General features: G+C 45.1%; 1 protein-coding gene across 10 annotated transcripts; it reads left to right on the forward strand.

The window, feature by feature from the left end:
- Nucleotides 1-966: 966 nt before the first annotated feature.
- LOC308066454 (C->U-editing enzyme APOBEC-1-like) lies at nucleotides 967-22,882 on the forward strand. Of its 10 annotated transcripts, none has more exons than XR_013929158.1 (6): nucleotides 11,023-11,231; nucleotides 12,509-12,536; nucleotides 12,899-13,287; nucleotides 14,529-14,647; nucleotides 17,618-17,800; nucleotides 19,222-21,016. XR_013929158.1 is itself a non-coding variant. In XM_080393739.1 (5 exons), exons 1-5 carry the CDS (start codon nucleotides 11,210-11,212, stop codon nucleotides 17,702-17,704), a joined length of 645 nt encoding a protein of 214 aa, XP_080249865.1. In that variant the 5' UTR covers nucleotides 967-11,209; the 3' UTR covers nucleotides 17,705-17,830. The 10 variants fall into 10 exon arrangements, 8 of the variants coding, with proteins under 8 accessions (XP_080249865.1, XP_080249871.1, XP_080249868.1 ...); XR_013929159.1 differs by lacking the exon at nucleotides 17,618-17,800 and adding an exon at nucleotides 17,837-18,236 and having other exon boundaries at nucleotides 14,529-14,576; XM_080393739.1 differs by lacking the exon at nucleotides 19,222-21,016 and having other exon boundaries at nucleotides 967-11,231; nucleotides 17,618-17,830.
- The last annotated feature ends 88 nt before the right edge of the window (nucleotides 22,883-22,970 follow it).

A 22,970-nucleotide genomic window follows, 5' to 3' on the forward strand; every position in this document is an offset into this window, starting at 1 on the left:
CTGCCATAAGAGACAAGAAAAATGTTTCTATAAGTACATCAGCAACAAAAGGAGTGCTAAGGAGAATCTCCATCCTTCATTGGATGTGAGGGGAAACATAGTGACAAAGGATGAGGAAAAAGCTGAGGTACTTAATGCCTTCTTTGCCTCAGTTCTTAATGGTAAGACCAGTTCTTCTCCGGGTACCCAGCCCCTTGAGCTGGAAGACAGGTGCAGGGAGCAGAATGGAGCCTGCATAATCGAAGGGGAAATGGTCAGCAACCTGCAACACCACTTAGACACAAGTCTATGGGGCTGGATGGGATCCACCCAAGGGTGCTGAGGGAGCTGGCAGAAGTGCTCACCAAACCACTTGCAATCATTTATTAGTCCTGGCCAGCTGGGGAGGTCCCGGCTGACTGGAGGTTAGCAAATGGGAGGCCCACTTACAAGAAGGACAGGAAGGAGAATCTGGGCAACTACAAGCCTATCAGTCTGTCCTCGGTGCTGCGGGAGGTTATGGAGCACATCATCTTGCGTGCTGTCCCACAGCATGTGCAGAAGGACAACCAGATGACGAAGGTCAGTCAGCATGGGTTTCTGAAAGGCAGGTCCTGCTTGACTAACCTGATCTCCTTCTATGACAAGGTGACCTGCTTAGTGGACAAGGGAAAGGCTGTGGATGCCATTTACTTAGACTTTAGTAAGTAAGGCCTTTGACACTATCTCCCACAGCATTCTCCTGGAGAAACTGGCTGCTCATGGCTCAGATGGATGTACTGTTCGCTGGGTAAAAAAACTGGCCGATGGCCAAGCCCAAAGAGTTGGGGTGGATGGAGTTACATCCAGTTGGTGACCAGTCACCAGTGGTGTTCCCCAGGGCTCAGTACTGGGGCCAGTTCTGTCTAACATCTTTATTAATGATCTGGACAAGGGGATCGAGTGCACCTGCAGGAAATTTCCAGACAATGCCAAGTTGGACAGGACTGTTGATCTGCTTGAGGGCAGGAAGGCTCTGCAGAGAGATCTGGACAGGCTGGACTGATTGTCTGAGACCAATTGTATGAGGTTCAACAAGGAGAAATGCCAGGTCCTGCACCTGGGTCACAACAACCCCATGCAACACTACAGGCTTGGGGAAGAGTGACTGGAAAGCTGCCTGGGGGAAAAGGACCTGGGGGTGTTGGTTAACAGCCAACTGAACATGAGCCGGTGGTGTGCCCAGGTGGCCAAGAAGGCCAACAGCATCCTGGCTTCTGTCAGAAATAGTGTGGCAGCAGGACCAGGGCAGGGATCTTCCCCCTGTACTCAGCACTTGTGAGGCTGCACCTCAAATACCGTGTTCAGGTTTGGGCCCCTGACAACATGAAGGACCTTGAGGTGCTGGAGCGTGTCCAGAGAAGGGCAACGAAGCGGGTGAAGGGCTGGGAGAACAAGTCTGATGTGAAGCAGCTGAGGGAACTGCAGTTGTTTAGCCTGGAGAGAAGGAGGCTCAGGGGGGACCTTATTGCTCTCTACAGCTGCCTGAAAGGAGGTTGCAGGCAGGTGAGTGTTGGTCTCCTCTCCCAGATAACAAGCGACAGGACGAGAGGAAATGGCCTTAAATTGCACCAGGAGAGGTTTAGATTGGGTATCAGGAAAAATTTCTTCACTGAAGGGGTGAAGCATTGAAACAGGCTGTCCAGGGTATTCAAAAGATGTGTAGATGTGGTGCTTGGGGACATGGTTTAGGGTAGACTTGGCAGTGTTAGGTTAATGATTGGACTCGATGATCTTAAAGTTTTTTTCCAACCTAAATGATTTTATGATTCTATGATTGTAACTTGCTTGAAAATCTGGACTCCTGGTTGATCCTGGCTGCTAGCCCTAGGCCTGCCCTGCTCTCTTTTTTTAGGTACACTGGAATGGGCCCTGGCTATCAGGCTCCTTCCTTGCTTTCTGCTTTATCTTGCTTGACGGGACTCCCCTTCCCTTAGGGAGCAGCTGGTCCTTGCAGCATCCTAGCAGTGTCTAGCAAGAGTGGCTGTGACTTGGTCACACAAAACAGTGGCTCTGGACACCTGGTCAGTTGTCTAGATTCTGCTTATCTATAACACTGTGATGGCATTTTTATTTCAGGTTGTTCTTTTTGAGTCACATTTGCCTAGTAAATCAGTCTGTGGTCAAACAGTAAGCAAGAAGAGACCTCACAGTCAGTTCGGTTCTCCCCGGGGTGTGTGTGTGTGGAGGGAGAACAAGGAAATGAAATACAGAATGCTGTATCTAATGTAATAGCAAAACCAAACACACCAAATAAGACCTGATAGGCCAAATATCAATGATGCAGCTAAGCAGTATTTCTCAATAGTAGCTTAGAAATCAGAAATCATCTCTCTTGAACTGGCAGAAACAAAAGCCAAGTCATGAAACAGGAGAACACTCCTATTGCTGCCATAGCTGGCTGGAGCACTGCCATTTAACCATGTGGCACATGCATATGAGGCTGGGAAAAAGATCCTGGATCTGAAGCATGGTGTTCTGTACTTGGATATGTTGTAGCTGGCATGTACAGAGAAACAGAAGGTCCTGAATCCAGTCCCAAGTAGCACCTCTATGGTCACTGCTAGTCCCTTTGCACTTTCTGTTCCCTGCTTGAGGCATGTGACATTTTAGTCTCCTGTGGACTGAAATTTGTGCTTAAACTCATCCATTTAGAGGTTATGGATGATATGTAGAGTAAGGCCTCCTCCAGCACCCCATTCTGTCTACCTGGTTTGCTCGCATCTTCTCCAGCTCCAGCCCAAGCCAGCGTCCTGCCTGTCACACAGCATGACAACTGCTCTTCTCACAGTTTGTTTCCTGACTGGATAAAGTTGCTGCTATTGCTGCTAGCTGTTGTCTGTGTCCCTCCCCACAGCATCTCTGCTGAGGCTCAGATCTCTCGGGCACTGAAGGAATTTGAGCTCCATCACTGTTTTGGCCTGGACTCTTTCCTTCAGATCAAGAGCTCTTATGCCAGCACGCTCTATATGTGCCACTCTGCCTGTGCAGCTGGATGGTCACTTGGTGGCATCCCGGAGCTCTGAAAAGACCCAGGGAGCAGCCAGTTTCATCTCCCCAAAGTGGCTTTGGGAATCTGGCTCAGCTCTGCTTCCTGATCTGCAGCCCCAGAGATGTGATGCAGAGCCACAGTGTTTTGCACTGGCATCGCCTTGTTTACACCGCATCCACTGCTACCATGTACCTGGTTAAACCAAGAGCAGTTTTCCTGCCAAATGAAGTCCTTTCATCCTTGAACCTTAGCCATGGTGGTGGGAGGCAGAGAGTCTCAGTTTAAGTGTCTCTGATGAAAGAAGATGGATTGTGGACTGGGCAGTAGGCTGTGGCAAAGGGTGTGCAGATGGATATGTTCCTCATCCTGCAGCCCTGCCTGTCTTACAAGACAAGCAGTAACTGTGTCAGCCTCCAAATTGGCAATCTGTCTTAACTGTAGTAGTGAGATCTGGCAGGGCTTCTCTGTCAGCATCATGTATGACTTCTCTAACATAAGACAGGAAAATTGTGACAGGGCAGATTGCTGAGACACTGTACCGTAACTCCATCTGCTTACAACTACCATCTGGATTGTGGGTCTACCCCACAGTGAGGTCTTTCCATAGCAACATCTTGATCAGCAAATGCCTAATCCATAGCACCAGGGACAAGCCTATCTGGGTAGTTGGAGATTGTTTTCAGGCCACTTTCATAGCTGGGTCTGATGAGCATTTACCGTTGGGTGTACTCATCTGAGAGAACCATGACAGCTCAGGTGGATTTTGGGGTGTAAGGTCTGCCCTCCCACCCTCACAGTTCCCTGCTACATCTTGATTCCAATCTCATTTGTTTTCCACTTCTGGCATCTGCTGCTCACAAACACTGCTTAGCCCCATACCCACCTTTTAATCCCTCACTTCTGTTAAGATCTACTCAGATGCAAAGAACACAATCCATAACTATCACTGCAGCAGGTGCGGCTTCTCCTTGCACTGCTGACTGGCCTACGCAACAGATTCAACCTGGAAAAAGGTAGCCAGGACCCACTGCTTCAGCTGCATTCTTTGAATCTTATCCCTCAAAGGGTTATCTCACAGCTGTACCATGTGTCCCCTGGATCTGCACCACATGCCATGACTGTTCAAGTTCAAAACTGTGAAGACTACTGATGGACAGTCCCCTGAAGGTTGTCCTGCCTCTGCTATAAAGAATACATAAAGAACTTACTGCTGCTTAAACACACAGGTTCCTATCTCACAGTCCTGCTCCATGCCAGTGACAGGAGAAGGGATGTTAGCTGGATGTTAGCTGGAGAGACCACTTACATAGTAACACAGGGCCTGAATCATGAAGATCCTGGCAGAGCAACCCCATGTCTCTGGAGTCTTTTGAAGATCTTACAAGATCTCTTTAGCAGCTTACCTGTGGATAGCCCAGTAGGGTGGATTTCTAGCCTACTTGTGAACATAAGATGGTGAGGTGGGTTAACCCTGGCAGGCTGCTAAGCACCACACAGCTGCTTGCTCTCCCCTATCCCTGCCCCATGGGATGGAGGAGAGAATCACAAGGGCAAAAGTGAGAAAACTCATGCATCAAGATAAAGACAGTTTAATGAGTGAAGGGGAAAAAAAGAGAAGACATCCCAAATGATGCAGAGGCAGTCATTCACCACCAGCAGACTGATGACCAGCCAGTGACCAAGCAACAGCAACTTCAGAAAAAATCTCCCTGAGTTTTATTGTTGAGCATATGGTGAGGTGACATGAAAGATCCCTATGGTCAGTTGCCCCAGCTGTGCTCCCTCCCAACACCTTGTTCATCCCCAGCCTACCCACTTTCTGACTTTCTGACAAAGTCAGAAACAGAGAAAGCCTTGACACCGTGCAAGTGCTGATCAGCAATAGCTAAAAGTTGGTGTGTTATCAACACTCTTTGGTCACCAGGCTAAACCACAGCACCATACAGGCTGCTGTGAAGAAAATTGACTCCATCCTTGATGGTGCCCAACAGTTCTAATGCCTCGTTCTGGGGGACATTTTCTACTTTTGGTGGAGGTTCTACCTCTGTTGTGGTTTAACCCCAGACAGCAACTAAACACCACGCAGTCACTCACTCGTTACCCCCAACAGTGGGATGGGAGAGAGGATCAGAAGAGTGAAAGTGAGGAAAGTCACGGACTGAGATGTCGCGATGGAGGGAAGACACAGTCACTCAATATGAGTGATCAGCAGACTTCGTTTATTGTCCCTTACAGTCACCTTTTATGCCTTGTTATAATCAGCTCATACATATTACAAAAGTTAAGCTCATTATTGGTTAGTTGCCTAAATACCAAGCCCGCCCCTAGTTTCTCTTCTGTAGTTATCTGTTCCCACCTGCAACATTCTTTTCCCACCGCAATCTTCCTCTTATTGTGTAACTTTTGCTTTAATTCAGATAAGCTGAGAGCGATGTGCATTTTTGTCCAGCCAGCTGGACTATGTCTATGTGAACTTTTTCAGCTAGCCAGTTATCCACATTGAGATAGATAGGTTAATAGGTAAAACAAAAGCCCCACATGCAAGCAAAGCAAAACAGGGAATTCATTCGCTACTTCCCATGGGCAGGCAGGTGTTCAGCCATCCCCAGGAAAGCCAGGCTCCATCACATGTAATGGTTACTTGGGAAGACAAACGCCATAACGCCCAGCGTCTCTCCCCTTCCTTCTTCTTCCCCCAGTTTATATACTTAGCATGGTGTCATATGGTATGGAATATCCCTTTGGCTAGTTCAGGTCAGCCATCCTGGCCATGTCCCCTCCCAATTTCCCGTGCCCCTCCAGTCTTCTTGCTGACAAGACCCAAGAAACTGAAAAGTCCTTGATTGATAACGATAAACATCACCCAGCAACAACTAAAAATATCAGCATGCCATCAACATTGTTCTCACACCAAATCCAAACCACAGCACTGCACCAGCTACTAAGAAGAAATATAACTCTCTCCCAGTTGAAACTAGGACAACCTCCCATGGGAGCTACAGATTACAGGTGAATTCTGGGGAGAGCTTAACCATATGGCTGCCATTGAGCAATAGCTCAGTGCTGAAAGTTCCGGGAGCTACTCTGAACACTCTCTCCAGTACAAGTAATAGAGAAGGAACAGATGAATCACTGCTTTCTCTCAAGTGAAGCCCACCAGGTTTTGTTGTTCCCCTTGCTATTTAAAACCATGCCAGTTGTGTGATGACTGTATGCCAGACTCAGCCTCTCAAAAGGAGTATGGACACTCGGATGTCCACTGGGTTTGGGATATTTATTGTTCTGCCAAGTGCTTTGGCAGCACATACGTTGAAGCAAAGAGGTAGAAAAGTGGCAAAACCAGAAAGATAAAAATACAGCACTTCTGTGATGCAAAGTAGTGTGAGATGGCTGTAGAAAGACTGCTTAGAGTAGAAAATCATATTCCAAAATACAGATACGGTCACTTGCAGCTTTTCTTTTTTTCACACTGACTCCCCATGAAATATATTTGATCCGCTTCTCTGATTTATATAGCCTCACCAATTAATATGAAAACATTAGATTACAAGGATATTAGGATGTTTAGCTAAGAAAAAATTATTACTGAGGTAAGCACACAGGTAAGTCCTTACCACTAACTACCTGTTCTCCACCTTGCCTGGGTCAGGGCTCAGCCCACACACCCTCGTGGCTGGCTGCCATTCCACTTCATTGTTCAGAGTCAGACTCATAAAGCTCACCCAGCATTAGCAGGGCTTCATCAGTTATCTTACCTCTTACGTTTCAGTTTTCACATATGGAAACTGAACGAGAGTCTCAGTGAAGTATGATGCAGCTGTGTAACCTGCAGAGGAAAGGAGAGTAGAAGTGTGAGGAGAGATAAAAAGGCCATGGGTGGGTGTGCTTATGGGTCAGAGTTGTAAACTCATATGCTGCTAAGGATGTGTATCTCTGTATCTACAACTTGGTTTTATATGCATTATTGCATTATTATGCATACACAAATATGTAAATATCTGTGTGAGTGTGTACTTGTACATATATATTCATAGACACACAGAGACACATTTTAGCTCTTTTTAAAATTTAAAGTTCACAGAGTAAATCTCCAAAGGCTCTGAGTGGTTTTTTTTTCCCCCATAAAAATGTAGATATCTACTGAGACAACTCCATTAAATCCAAACAAACATACAGTGGATTTTCCTTTCACTGTCAAATACCCCAGCAGCAGAACACTTGAACACAAAATTTACCATTCCAAATTAAGTCCAGGAGGCAGTTTGTAAGTGGAGACTGAGATCTAAGCCTCTGTGGCATGAGCCCCAAGCTTTTAGTCACATCTAAGTTTTGCCTTCCCCCTTGTTTCCAGACTCCCACCAGGTGATTCTCACCTCTTTCCAGTAGATCATTCAGCCAGAGAATAGAAAGCTCAGTACCTGTAAAATCCTCAGACATGTGCAAATTAGGATTATGGCTGATATAAACCTTGTCACTTTTTGTCTTCTATGGTGTCTGATTTAACTTCCCTTCTTCTGGGCTTCTCTTTCTTCTCTCTAACCTGCCTGTCTTTCCTAATTTCTTCCACATGTTTCTGTTTCTATAAGTTCTGTCTCGGTTCAAATTTGTGTTTTATGCTGAGTAAAATTGTTCAGTGTGATGCTGGGGTTGGCATGACCAGATGTACCTCCTGGGTTCCGAATGTCAGATAAACCAAAAGACATTTGAGAAAAATTGCAAACGACGTGCCTGCTCTCTCAAGACAAAGCTGGCTCAGCGAGGTCAGTTAAGGGGTGGCACATCCAGTAGATGCCACTACTGTAATACTGTCATGCATGTATGCATGCATATATATCATGCAAATATGACATGCATATATAATAATATATGTCATGCAGGACTGTTACTCCCAGGAGATATCTGTATTGAGCTAGCTCCCTGTTGCTCTGTCCACCTCTCTCTCACCTAGTGTATGTCCTGGAGTCCCTCTGCAAAGTGTTCTGAAGAAACTGTGAATCTGGTCATCTGTATACAGCATGGCTCTGCTACCACAAAAAGGAATATTATTTTGAAGGTCTAAGGAACTTGGTGGCTAAAAGAGTTATGAGTGAGTGTATGTCCACCCACCGTTCTGTGAGCCCTTTGCTGTGTATGTTCCTCTAAAATGCGTTTATGCTCAGGAGGTATGCATATGAGGGTGGTGGTTATTTTAAAAAAATATCCATTTGTTGGAGTGGATGAGATATATTCAGATGTTACCAATAGCTCAGCATTACAAACCACCTTCACATTTATCTCTAATATTATCTTAAGCAACTTCTGTAAGGGGAGATAACTGACAGTGTCACTGAAAATGGGAATAAGAAAACTCCTTAACACCAATATAGAATTAAGAAGCAGGCATTCCTTTATTGCATTGGATACACGGGGGCTCACTCCACCTGACCTGCATGCCATATGTTTCATTCATGCAAAATTCTGTAGTCCACACATATGTTTATGCATTATATTTCTCAGAAAAATCATACATACTCATTCAGTAGGTGGTACTATGTTGAATAAATGTCACGCATGCTCCTTACAGGTACTTTAGAGTCTTCTAAGAGGTCTCAAACAATAGTTGACCCTATGGTTACAGCTGACTGCACACTGAACCTCAATTTACTTCCCTTACGTGGAGAGACCAAGTTTGTTTCAATAGTTACCTGTACAACAGTCTTCTCATCTACCACAAGTTTTAGATGACTCTTTCCCTCTTGCCATAAAATTACACAACTAAAGTTGGTTAGCAATCTCTCCATAGTGATTAAAGAAAAAACAACATAGTTGCAAAGCTAAACTAAATTATACTACATCGTAAGAACAGGAGGAAAAAGAGAAGAAAATATTTTGGTCACACTGAGTAATATGAGGTCCAACACATATATGTGACCCTTGCTACGGACATGTAGCAACCTAAAGGCATACTGGGTTACTGCTGTTTGCTCATAAAGGCCAAGAAAATTTTCCCACCCAGATATACCACCCTTCTGGAGGTTATCATCATCCTCTGAAGTCTGGTCCCCATAGACGGGATGTACAAGTTCTAGAAGCATGAAAATTCATTTGTGAGGTAACCTTGTCTTCCTGATTTTGTTAGGGTTAAACCAGCTGCCAGATTTGAGAGGGATTCCTCTCCTTATATTAGGCTAGGAGGAACAACAGAATGGCATTTCTTCCCCCCCCCCCCCCTTTCCATTTTCCAACCATCTTATAGAGCATATTCAACTTCCTGGAAACACCTGGAAGTGTTGCACTGCAAATTCCCTGCTTCTGCTTTGACTGATTTTTTGTGTCTCTGCTTTCTGTGGCGCATGGCTGATTTTATACCAGGAACTACTGCTACTGAGTACTGCTGCTAATCAAGCCATTTGTTGCAGCTCTGACTAAGCATCTCAAAGCTTAATTTACAATTGCATGTTTGTATATATCTGCTGCGAAGAGACGGAAATGAAGAGAATACTTTAGTGTTGATGCGTTTCTGGCCTTACTGAGTATCATGTCCATGAACTCCAAAACACATTGGTAAAACATTTTTTTGTTTCAAGAAGCCTCTGAGTGAGTTGATCCCATTCACTTTTCCTCAGATATGAACTAATGCAACAGCTAGGGAACAATTCTGTGGGGTGAAGTCAGCGCTGACCTTGCAGCAGCAGAGGCCCCGAAGGCAGATCCTGTGCTGGCACTGCGCTGCCAGATAGCCATGTCTCCTCCTTCACCGAGTCCTGCCAGTGCCCGAACTCCTCCTGCGCCCGTACTCCACTGTTCGTGTTCACTTCTGTTTGCTTTGCCCTTGCAGGGAACTGAATATTTTTTGACAATGCAATACTGAGGGCTGGCCGCAGAGGGTACAAATAAATCTCTCTCCTGGCTTCACAGTCCCAAGCCAGACTTGGCACTGAGGAAGGCGACGGCTTTGTTCTCAGGGAGCGTGCATTACTGGATGGTGGCTCACCAGGGATCTATTTCTGCAGCTTGCATCAAGCCACAAAATATTTGTGTCACAAAACCAGGGGGAATTCTGACAGAAACTGACTTAGCATGGCCATTTCTAGCTAAGCCGTGCGAAGAATTCTTTTGTAATCCTTTTGTTCTGCAAGCCAGTTTGGGGTGTGTCAGCCACAGGAAAGCTTCTCACTAGCAACTAGCATAGCATTGTTTCACTCGTTTTTCAGGTGAAATGGGAAATAATTTTTGCTGCACCTTGTGTGAGTTACAGAACGGATCACAGGAAGGTGAGGACCAGTGCACAATGTTGAGCAGATTTCTCAGGACATTGGAAAAAGTCTGTTCCTTTTACATCAGAGAACTGCACTGCCATGACTAATAGCTTCTGCAGATCCTCACATGCTGGTTCAGGTCCTGGTTCCAAGGCGTCCACATGAGTACAGAGCTCTTCTCTGTTGTGAAGTTTCATAAATATCTGGGTGTTCCCCCACAACAAGCTATCCACCACCATAGTTCTCCTGGAGGCTGGGCAGCTTGCTTCGAGTTAGCTTGAGCATCTCCCCAGTCGCTGACCACAGCTGTAAATGTGCCCCCACACACATTGAGGATCTTCCTTGCTTGAGGTTCAAGGGTGCGCGAGTGGTCCTTGGAACTCCACGGAATGGTCCCATGAAGGGAAATGGCAGTAACCGTCACCACCTGCTGGAGATCCATAAAAGCACAAGCCTTTGCAGATGACGTCTGTTTCCCACTCCACCTGGTTCTGCTCAACTTTCTGATGATCTATCTAAGTGCCAGAAAAGTTGTCTGCCACGTCACAGCTATGTGACTTAATGCCATTTGTGTAGATGCTCTTTCTCTTTTGGTGCATTGGGGTGACCAGAGAAGAGTTACTTTTCTGCCCGGGGGCTAGCGGTAATAAAGAATTACAATTGCGGTCCTGCACTGCAAAAAAGACAGCTCATCAAATAACTCCAGCTTCTAGCAAGCAACTTTACCTACATCCCCAGACCCACTCTTTTGCAGTCCTTTTTTTTTTTTTCCAGGATCTTACTTTCTGTTTCACTCAGTGGGATAGTTCATTTGCGTAAAAGCAAGTCACCATGAGGAAATATTCGGCTGAGCAACATTACTGACATCCCGATTTCAGTCTTTGGGAATAGAAACCAAAACAAACATACGACTAATAAAGGCGCATCCATCGTGCAAGAGGTGGCAGACTGAGAATTACCCATGGCTGCTGTCACTGACAGAGGTAAGTACATGTGTGTGAAAAGCTGGTCTATTTCTCCATGTTCAGTGTAGCTATTTACTGTAGTTATATCTAAGGAACAGGTGGGTACAGACAAATGTGTGTGCTGGCACGTGAAGGTACACAGGAGACACTTTGTGTGGATTTGTGGGTGTTATTTGTTTGAATGCATTACCCTACCTTGAGTCTTAGGTTCAGCTTCAAAATATTGATGTAATTTTGTTAACCCTGATGTGACATTAGGCAGGAAGAGTTCAAAAGCCAAAAGACCTCTTGATGTGGAAAGAGATCTCAAAGGCAATTAAGAATGGAGTAAATTAGTTGGCTTATCTTTTCACTTGTTTTGGTTTTAATGCAATAAAAAACTAGAAAATGCCTTTTAAACTACCAGTGCAATAAGGTTGTGCAAGGAGCTGATCAGGTCTCTGTTGATGTGGAAGACTATTTTATTCCTGCTGAAATGTAATTTCACTGGGTATATTTCAAAAGTCCTCATTTGAAGAGCCAAGAGCTATGGAAAAGTGCCTTTAGTATTTAATTCTAAGCAAATTAATTATTTTCTTCAACAAAACGAGTGTTCTCAGTTCCTTAAGTTTGCTATGGATGGACTTTTACAAAAGAAATAACTAGCTTTGATCATCTGCGATTGTTTTCATCTAGAAACTTCAGCTGGGAAGGTATGAAGGAGTCATAGGGTCAAGCTGCTTTGCCACTATGAGAGATACAGTGTGTATAATTAGACAGGTCTCTGATGCCACCCCACAGGTATTTGTTAGAAATCACCCTCCTTTCTGCACTGGTATTTTTTCCTTGGCACCGATAAAACCTCTATCAGCTTTTGAAACAGTTTCATACGAAGAAAAGGAGGAACCCTTGGCTGTGAAAATGTTTTTGTCTAGATTGACATTAGGAGTACCAACAGGAAAATAGCTAAAGTTTTGCCTAGTAGAAGTGTTTGGAAGATACAAAGGGAGAAGATATTTGATTCTGCTCTTCAATTAGTCAGGGAAAAGCAGACATGGTACTGCTGAAACCAGTGAAGTTAAACTTGAGTGAGATCACAATCAACTCTAATGTGTTAAATTGAGCAAGGGTTCATGTACAGCATAGCTTAAACAACCGTGAGTTCCCAGGTAGAACTCCACCACTCCTGCATCCCAGAGTGGCTATCCTACTGTGCAGGGAGTGCATAGACTGAAAGTGCCCGGGACAGAAGGTGCAGAGGAAATTTTGTTTTCTGATCTACTATCCCGAGTGATTCACAAATCTTTTCTTTATAGATCCTGCACCCAGTAGGAACAACCAAGGGTAAGACTTACAGCTCTATCACCATGTGCTGCCTGGGACCAATAGCAATTTCTAGAGACAGGCAAAGCTAAGAAGCCTTGTGCTTTCTTTTCCTCTTACCATCCTTTCCCCTGATCTTCCTTTCCAGTTATCTTACTACTTTGACCAGTTCTGATCTGAGAGTGGTGATGGGATTGCTTACACTCCCAACATCTTGCAAGGAGGTGCTGTGGGTTAGATCATTAGACTGCAATTCTCTAAGCTGCTCATTTGTGATGGGAAAGGCTGAGAATGGGAAGTTTGGCTGATGTTGAGAGTTGCACAATGTGACCAAACATCACTGAAGTGTTGGGATGATTGCACTGCTAGTACTTTTGTCACAGGTGGAAGATACAGCCAAATGACTTCAAAAGAAATTATTTGCCTGATCACCATCCAGAAGTGGTCTACCTGCTGTATGAAATCAGGTGGAGGAGAGGTACCATCTGGAGGAACTGGTGCTCAAACAATTCTAGCCAACATGCTGAAGTCAACTTCTTGGAAAATTGTTTCAAGGCCACGCCATCAGTTTCTTGCTCCATCACCTGGGTCCTATCTACTACGCCCTGTGGGAAATGCTCCAAAAGAATTCTGGACTTCCTGAGGGTACATCCCAACGTGACCTTGGAAATATACGCAGCCAAGCTGTTCAAGCACCTGGATATCCGTAACCGGCAAGGTCTCAGGAACCTGGCACGGACAGGAGTCGCTATACGTATCATGAATCTTGCAGGTAACTCAACTACTCTTTGGCTTTGTCTAGGTTGGATGGAAAGTTCTGGGATTATGTGCACTCTCAAGCAGTTGTGCTTTGTAATAGCAGTGATGGCTGGCATTGGAGAGGACTAGAGAGTGCAAAAATGCCACTCTCCTCTGCCTTATTTCTTCCCCAGTCCCATACAGCAGCAGGACCAGCGTGGTCATTTCCTCTTGCCAAATCTGAACAAGGACAGTTACGTCTTTCTCTAGCCATCCATGCCTCCTTTATGTACAGTGAAAAAGCCTGCCCATAAGATAAAGATAGAACCCATCCCTCTTAGCATATATATGCAAATCAGCTTGCCAGCTGCAGCAAGTAAGCGGTTTCCCTTGATAGCTGGAGAAAAGAAGGAGACGTATCTAAAAGAGACTTTCAGATGATGCATCACAGATTACATGTCTTCCATGTATGTCTTTTTGTATGTGCATCTTCCTTGCCTGTCAATGTTCGGCTATAAAAATAGTCCAGACAAGTAGCTACAGAAAGTAATGAACATTTGAAGAGATTTTTCTCACATATCTGCCTGGGTACTTACTACTGGAGTGTGCAGCTACAAAACCTACCATGTCAAATGTGAACTTAAGGGACATTGCTTATCTTGGGGAATCTGTCTCTGGGATTACACCACCAGAGCACTAACAGGAGCTCCGGCCATCCCATCAACACTAAGATCCATATGAACTGCTAAATGTTAGGGTGTTCACTCCAGGTTTTCCTTGATCATTGAGATAAGTCAGACAGATTCATGATCGAAGCAAGAAGTTTATTGTCTTACCCAAAGCTTCTGTGATCAAGTGCAAGTCTGCCAAAAGACATGCCTGAGCAGCCCTGATTGCACGTGCCACTTCCCTTCCCAGTCCCTACCAGCGAAGCAGCCTGCCACTCACTGATTACTTCTCCCTTGGCCAATGTGCTCTGGCTTTATGTCCTGGTGTGCTATCTGTGATACGGGTTGCCCAAGCCTCTGTAGTAATCTCTCTCACTCCGGCAATTCTCCTTTTTCGACCTATTGCTATTTGTAGAGTTTTGGTTCCTCTTTCCACTAACTTGTTTGCGTAGTTGCAAGTCATCATTGCTCCCTTGCGTGAATACCCTCAGATGAATATCTTCCTTTAGCATTGTTTTACTGAGAAAGAAGTGACTCGCTAAAATATTCATGCAGAAAGAAATGGGCATGTCTTTCATCAGGAGTGACCGAGTATCTCTCTTCTCAGACTACAGTTACTGCTGGAAAACATTTGTTGCACACGAACATGGACAAGGTGATTATTGGCCCTTGAGCTTCGCTTCATACATCTTTCTGAATTCAACAGAGCTGTCTCATATCCTTTTGGTTAGTAGGCACTTGAATAAAATGCTGAGAGTGAAAAGTAATGCAAAATCCTAGGAAAAAGAGGTTTGGTGGGTCCTGGTAATGGTGTGGGCAGAAACAATAGTATGAAAAACAAGCGTGGGCTTGATGCTGCATGAACAGAGGGCCAAGTGGGCAAGAGATTGCCAAGGGCTATGCTGTTGTTACATTGTGCTTTTGTGGCCAGGAGTAGAGAAGAGATTAAGCAATACTAAAAGCAATACACACTCTTAGCTTTTTTTACAAAGGAAAGGGTAAATAATTTTAAGCCTTTACATGGATCAGCTACAAGTTCATTAGCTTGCAGCTTACCGGAGCTATTCAATCCCAAAAGCTCCTTCAGCTGTGTAAACATGATTCAAGTACACTCCTTTTGCCTCCCAAGACAGGGCCACTGATTTAAGTTCTGAGCAAGTTCAAAAGCCTGGATGGGTGGATTCCCTTTCAGGATCAAAGTTTACACGTAAGAGTATTGTGTAACAGATCTGCATTCCCCATTTCTTGCAATCCATACAACTGCAGAAGTTACTTGTATGGTCTGATATCCTACTATATAGGAAAGAGAAGGTGGTCTACTGAACAGGAGAGAAGACTAGGACTGAAGTTAACTTGCTGGCTCAGTCACCCTTTGTGGGGCAAGCAAGTTCTTGCTTGGACTGGTCCCAATATGTAGCACTGGGGCTAGTGGAATGGACCACTGGAGACAGAGGAAGGAATGCACAGAACTACATAATACAGGCAGGAGCTTAAAGCCTAGAAGAAGAAAAACTAAGCTGTTTGTAGGATGCTATGAATGCCTTGTTTTATTTCTGATGAGGAAAATGTATACACTGGACTTCATTTTAGTTCTATCCATCCCAAACTTTATGTAGGTCTTTTAATACCTCAGGACCTGACCTTTCTAATTCTAAGACATTCAGGTGAAGAATGCAGTCAGTGGCATCATCCAATCAGCTGATCTAAGTAGTTAATGCAATGTAACCGTTTAGGAGACATTTTTCCCTTGGCTTTCAGCCTTCCTGAGTACCCTAATGTCTGAGATGATTAAATAATTTAGCAGCTGATGCACAATTAAATGCAGAGTGTGATGCTTAGCAGGGAGCTGAACAGAGCTGTCTGCTAAATGCTTGTGAGTACTGACAAACTCCAGCTGACTCAGCACAGTTCCCTGGGCAGCGGTACAAGGCGAATATGCCCTTCAGTTCTTGGTTTTAAAAAGCCAGCTAACAAATGACCTGTCCCTCCCTGTGCCCTGGCAACCCCGTGGGATTACTGCAGAATGCTGGTGGCTAGGAAGCTGGCACCGGGACACTCATGCTGGTAGTCAGGCACTTGCTCCACGACTTTGCTGTCTCAGCCAAACTCAAGCCACCACTAAAATGAAGTTGAATAAGGCGCATTATCAGTAGTTCTGACCAACCACCGACCCTCCGTAGAAGGAATGGGAAGGAGTAGGTGCTCAGCCCTTGTGAACACCCAGCCCCATTGTACTAATTATGCAGAGGTGTAATGAGGAGAGTGTGTCCCAGCAACATGCTTCAGAGAAATACACACCGTTATTTCAAGTCCTGGCCTCCCTGGTATAAGACACTGAGGAACCAGAGAGGGTTTGGTGGAGTGCCACTGCAATAGGGGGCTGGAGCACTTGCCCTGCTGAGGGAACCAGCTGGTTTAGACCTAAAGAAAAGAAGGATAAGTGGGATCTAACTGCGGTTTTCCACTACATAAAGGCAGTGAAGACAAAGCCGGACTCTCCTCAAAGCTGAACAGAGAGAAAATGAGGCAATAGGCACAAGCTGCAACAAGGGAAATTCCAACTGGGCAGAAAGAGAGTCTCCCCTGACAGCAGTGCTGTACTGCAACGGGTGCCCAGAGAGGCTGTCAGACCATCCCTGGACACACTGAGAACTTCCCTTTGAGCTACCAGATCTAGTATTGGAGTTATCCACACCACAAACGTGTTGTTCGTTGGACTAGACACCTCTAGAAGGTCTTTCTAACCCCCGAAATTCTGCCTTCCCACAGGATCTAGCTCCACTTCCCCTGCGTTCAGCTATGCAACTGCCGCCTTTTAAATGCTCCTGTTTCTGAGTGGTCTGTCTTTCTAGGAGGGGTTTACATGGCACAGTAAATTCCGAGGTGCTACGCCGTTGTCTGGAAAGCTGTGTCCAAAGGGACATTACCTAACATGCTGAAGATAGGTCAGAGCCCTCTCTGATGTATTTTCAAACTCTGGATTATACTGAAGAGACAAGTTAAGTTTTTGGCATCTAATTTTTAATGCTTGCGTTCTTTCCTCCTGCTAGGGGCTTCCTCCATTGCCAGGGAACTGAATACTAACAAGCATCAGCAGCATGCTTTCAAGCTTACTCTGTGCATCAAACGGTTATTTTCAAGACTGGAAAAGCCATTCCCTAGCAGTTTTTGCTGCAACAGCCTTGAACGATGAGCTTCATCCTGCCACTAGAGAAGGCTTTTACCACTGGCTAGGCATTGCTAAGTATTGGACACAGCAGAAGGAGCACATGAGAAGCCATCAGGAAGTGTGGCTGATGCAGTCAGGCAGCCAGGACATAGTGCTCTGGGTCTTTACAAGGTTTCCCAAGAGTCCAGTGGGGATGGAGACCATGCCCCAGGACCAGGCCTTTAATGTCTGCTGATTCTGCAATTAGATTCTCTGAGTACCTTCGTGAGAGGCCAGTGAGTAACACTTTTCATGCTCTGATTTGTTCCAAAGAAGGAAGTGGAGCAATGCATTCTGCTTTTGAGAATTTTTTATGAAGATCACTTTTATGGCTATGTGTGTATGTTTCAAAAAATACTTTATGCTATTACAGTACTTATGTAATATTATAATATTACTGCTTTTATTACAATATAATACAATTATGTTGCTAAGGGTTATATTGCTTCATTTTAAGGTTTTATTCTCCCTATTTTTTATGACTCTAGAAACAACAGAATAAAAGGGAAAATGTCAACTTTGTGAAAACTTTGCTTTTCTTGTTCTGTTCCTCGGCACATACCCTTCCCATGTAATTCCACACTCTGGAGTCCTAGCTGTTCATTGCAACCTGGGGAACGCAGCAAAAAGTCTCTGCTTTTCCAGCTGGAAACACTGAGTGGAGTGGTGAGGTAAGAGGTATTGAAAGCTCTGAGCTCTCTCTACAGGCAGAAGGCAAAAAGAAGATACAGGTGTGCTGGCCTCGCAGCAGTTTTCAGTTTGCACTGCAAATAATGCAAAACATCTGAATGAATCATGTTGGGAGCTCCATGTTTCACGATTCTCAACCGCTCCAAGCAGGAGGCCCATTGTGTGATCCCACCGGAGAATGTGCCGCTACCGGGATCTGCAACATGCAGGCACAAATGATTATTTGAAGAATAAGGCAGGGGCTGGTAGGAACCATGCCTATCTCTTCTAGCTGATTAAGGCTTATGGCACCCTTTGGCCATGTCAGTCTCTGGATGTTTAGCAGACAATCAAGACAGCCAGAAAAGTTGCAAGCTGAGGAAGCAGCTCCAGCTCCTGCTGTCTAAGAGAGTATCTAAAGCTGAGTGCAGCTGGCTGGTGAGTGTTTCCTACATTAACCAGATAAAATTACTCCAAGCAATGTATAGCATGACTAAAGTTTTTTTCCCCCTGTCCAGGACCACAGGCTGGATATCATATGCTTTCTTTCTGGCCATTTTAGTGTTAAGTCTTTATTTCCTTAAGGAGAAATCAAATCACTTGATCGACACGCAGCTGAGTACACCAAGGTCCATAATCATTCCACAACGTAACTTGTAAATTACTGGTCTTCTGTGGAACGTGGCAGCTCGATTTGAGCCTAATCAACATATATATATCTACAAACACCTTCCTTTGTGTCTTACTTTGAAACTTCATTATGCCACAGAAGTTTGCTGAATTCCATCTGAGAATCTACAAAGTACAACAGCACAAAGCTATACAACAATATGTAGTATCCATGGCCAGTACAAAATGGAAGCTCTTACATTTTAAGAAAATCTGCAAGACCTGAAGACCAATCTGTGTCTCTTGCCAGAAATACTTAAACATCATAGAATCTTGCTCACAGCTTAGCGTAGCACCAAGCAGGCTTTACCCGTAGCAGTGTGGAAATTACTGACACATTGCTAGTTCACATGAAATAACCAAAAAATGCTGGCAGGTGCCACTATGTTTCTGTACTTTAAAATTAATATGCAGTCAGACTTTGACTTCGGAAAGGATGGAGCAAATGGGTATATCTCTGGTTCACGCCTCTTGTCTGGACTCACTTGTACTGGGGTAGGGCCACGGGACCTTGATCACACTCCAGCTGGAGTTGTTCAAGCATCCATAAAATGCTGTTCCTTCTTTCAGCTATTTCCAAGAACCTGCTTCATTTCCTTTCTCAGAATAGCAATGTAGTTGCTTATGCTTCAGAAAGGGCTACTGAATACTCAGAAACCGCATTTGGCCTAGGAAGAGCTGAAGAGAGCTGGGGCCTGTGATTGTGTCAGATGAGAAGTATTGCACCTTCTCACTTTGTTCTTTTCTTCCCTAGTATTTCTCTTTCAGGAACCCATTGCTGCTGTGTTTCTCTTTTGGGACCTGTAGCAAGACTGACTAGCTCTTCTACGAAGGAGGAACAAACAAACAAAAAGTTGGGCAGAAAACTGCATAAATACAGGGGACAGCAAATTAAAACATTTGTTTGGGAAGCAAGAGTCAGAAAGTTAATACTGTAAATATAGGGAGGTGAAAAAGGACATAAACCAGCAAGCACAGCCCTGTGCAGACACCCACTGCAGCAATCCTAGCCCATTAGGCAAGAACTTTACAGCGGTGACGGTCCTGTAATGTGTAGGGCTATCTCAAAGGGAGCAAGAGGACACCTGATAAAGCAGAAATGATGAACGAGGCAGTGTGAGAGATGGTGACGTACTCACAGTGGAGCCTTGACTCTGAAGTGAACACTTCAGTCACAGGTTGCTGCCGCCACCTTCCCCGTCACACCTCCTGGGGACAGTCTCTTGCTACAGCTGCACACCGGGGCATAATGAAGCAGAGGTCTCTGGCATCCCTATCCCTGTCGTGGGTCACAGTTCTGCTACTGCTGGTGTCAGCTCTGGGCATCACCAAGTCATTCAGCTGCACAGAAGTGCCCGGATTAACTGAAGTGCGCACACTCACCTTTATGAGTTAGCCGGTGTGTATGATTCTTCACGGAAGGCTCAGCTCTTTCCCACTGAAGGCAGGAGGACAAACTTTTCTCTGGTCCATTTGGAAGCATGCCAGTTCCAAGACAGCCCAGTGATGTTTTTTACACCAGTTTCAGCGGCCAGAGTGAACTTGTAATCTACTGTATCCCTGCTGTGCCCTTACTGGTGTGTTAGGCTGTAGAGGTGAATCTACCACACTGCTAGGCTATAGAGGTAACCACAGAACAGCGGGTCTACTCTCACCTCCTTCTGTCCCTCTGGACTGGTAAAAGCACTGTTCCAGCTTGTAGAGTAGGATAGTTCTTAACTGTGATTTAATAACAAGATTATAACGTGGAGACATCAACATCCTCCCTGCCCTGGAACTTGGGTGCACTCGCCCGTGTGAGGAGACGGGCCCCTTCTAGGCAGGAAGGTGACCGCTGTCAGCATTGACAGTCACATCAGTCCTTCCACTGGTCTGCTTCACAATAATAACGACAACAGCAGCAACAGCAATGGTCTTTGAGCTGTATCTGGTGTTGGTTTGGAAGCCTGAAGGGAAACCTGCCTATGACGAAAGTCATAGGTTTAAAAGCCAAAGGCAGCCTTCAAATTACTTACCACAGTTTGGTGCCTACCCTTTTGCTCTGACCTCGGCTCTTGCAGCAACCTGCTTTCTCCTTCCCCTTCTGAGACTCTGCTTATCACTGCTGGCATTGTCAGAACAGTCTCTTCGGTGCCAAACCCCTCCACGTTTCTTCTGCAAACCAAATCTGATTTCCATCACTGCAAATATTTAATACATATGTGATTAAATAATGAAATTTCTGCTCATAGAAACACCAAAGGGTCAGCACCAGGGAGGGGAGAAAAAATGACTCGAGCTAGAGGACAATGTTGGACATGAATACATCTAGGCTAAAAACTCCTAAAGGGGCAAGTAGCAGGGCACTGGACTCTAAGACCCTGAAGCTCCTTTCTGTCCTGGTTTCCAAGTACCAGCATGAGGGAGAGAGAGCAAGTGGGGGAAGGAGAAGGCAGGGGGGTGTGGGGAAGCATGACGTGCTTTGAAAATCCCCCTTGTATTTGCAAGAGCCTGGAGTGTGTCTTTGCATTGTTTAATGGTAATCTGTTTCTTATTATTGCAATGTGATGTCCAAGGATGCTGTGTACTGACCTGGAGTAATGCTGTGTGCAGCTGTGGGAATGATGTCAGTGTCCTGATCTTCGATGGGTATGTTCTGGGGGTTGCTGAGAGCCGGACTCTGGGAGCTGTTTGCAGCAAGGAACATCCCTTCAGCCAACATCCTTGTAAAGGGTCCCAGACACCCCCGTGCACCAGGAGATGGCAGCCATGCCCAGTTTTCCACACTGAACCAGTAACCATCCCATTCCCTGTTTATCCTGCTTCCCCCGTTATCAAAAACCAACCCTGAGTTGGAGCTTTCACAGAGCAGGGGGGTCTTTGTATCCCAGCCCTGGGTGACAAAGCACACGTCAGTTGCCATAAGACTGGATGTGACCCGAGGGTCCGATTGCTACGCAGGTGGCTGCGTGCAGAGCCGCAGAGGATGATGTTCAGCGAGGACGAAGGAGCTGCCCCCAGCCCATGGGCAGGATGGTTTTCAGTAGCGCCCGTGCCCTAATGAAGGTGTGCTTTCAGTTAACTGTGTGTACAGCTTGAGTGTGCAAAACCCACCCAAAACGTTACACAGCCAGCCACAGGGGCAGGTCTGGCAAAAGCTCGTGTTTGTGCCAGATTTGCTAGGAAATCTTTTGTATCCTGTTGTTAGTTGTGGCTGCAGTCCTTAGGGTGTGAGTAACAAGAGGACGGGGAGGCGGGCACACTCGTGGAAAGCAAGGCTCGGGGCAGCAGCTGTACAGCTGTTCAGATGATTCTGTGGCTTGTTCATCGCTGCAAACCATGGGATGTTGGACCAAGTAAGACTGAGGTTTTCAGCTAGCACCATGGGCCCCTGCTCTGGCTGTTCCCCAAGTCCTGGGAGGAAATACCCCTCCAGAAATCACAAGCCCCCATTTCCCACGGCTCAGGCGATGGGGCCTGAGCTATATTTGCCACAGTTCCCTTGAGGGGTTAGCTTTTTCCCAGGTGCGTATAAAGGAAGGAGACACCTTGAACAGCCCAGCCACTATCTCAGTAAGGCTGTAAACGTAAGTGGTACTCAGGAGTATATAAGCAGTAGAGAAATGTTCCCTATACACACAGTCTACAAAGCAAATAAAAAAAAAATTAGGTTTAAAAAATAATGTCACTGCATAACAGTCATCCTCCAGGGAGGTACTCTTGGCAGAGACACCTAATGAGTTTGAGGTTGAATTAATTAATAATGCTAAGTCAAAGAATAACTTACTATAGCTAGTATTGGTATTTGAGAATGGAAAAAGTACCATTAAAAAGACTCTCTACAGCAGAAAAGTTAAATTCCTATAGCTAAATCACATAGATTAGCTAAACAGTCCACTCTGAATTCAGTCTGCTTTCGATTCAGAAGAAGCAACGTAGGATGCATTCTGAATGCAGCGCATGTTTCTCATTGCATTTATTCTCCTATTGTATAACGTTACCAGTTGTCCTGTTTCAACAAGTTTTCAACAAGTATCTTCAACTTAATGTTTGTCAACATTTAATCAGAAGCTGGTGTCTCAACTGCTTTTTTAGAAAATGCTACCTTTTCTAGTAGCTCTCCAACAATTTCACTGAGAAGGACAATGATGTTGTACAGGCCAATACCAAAGGTTGCAAGACTGAGACCTTTTTTCCATCTCTGCTTCTCTTCTTGTTTTGTAAAGTATGTTGGGTCAGCACTTCTCTGTCCACTTTGGTCAATTAGGAGTCATGAATGAGAATGACAGGTTTGCAATCAATGACGGAAGCATCTTGAATGACTTTAGCATTTACGTCACAGATTTTTGGTAGTATTTCTGAAGCACCTATTGCCTGAACACTTTATCTGCCTTGATCTTCTGGATGACGGTGTCCACAGCTTCAAAGTTACAGGTGAAAAGGCTAAAGACAGTTTAATAGGATAGTGCCAGATTTTCTCTCCAGAAATCAGGAAGCATATATGACACGTCAATCCTTTGTGTC

Source organism: Falco punctatus (genome assembly GCF_963210335.1).
Source record: "Falco punctatus genome assembly, chromosome: 6".
Classification (NCBI taxonomy): domain Eukaryota; kingdom Metazoa; phylum Chordata; class Aves; order Falconiformes; family Falconidae; genus Falco; species Falco punctatus.

Bases quoted from the DNA above. Each gene is read 5' to 3' on its own strand.
- LOC308066454 (XM_080393739.1), top strand. From the start codon at position 11,210: ATGGCTGCTGTCACTGACAGAG. The intron at 11,232-12,508 runs GTAAGTACATGT...TTTTCTTTATAG, and splicing joins GGCTGCTGTCACTGACAGAG to ATCCTGCACCCAGTAGGAAC. The intron at 14,648-17,617 runs GTTAGTAGGCAC...TTATGACTCTAG, and splicing joins AGCTGTCTCATATCCTTTTG to AAACAACAGAATAAAAGGGA.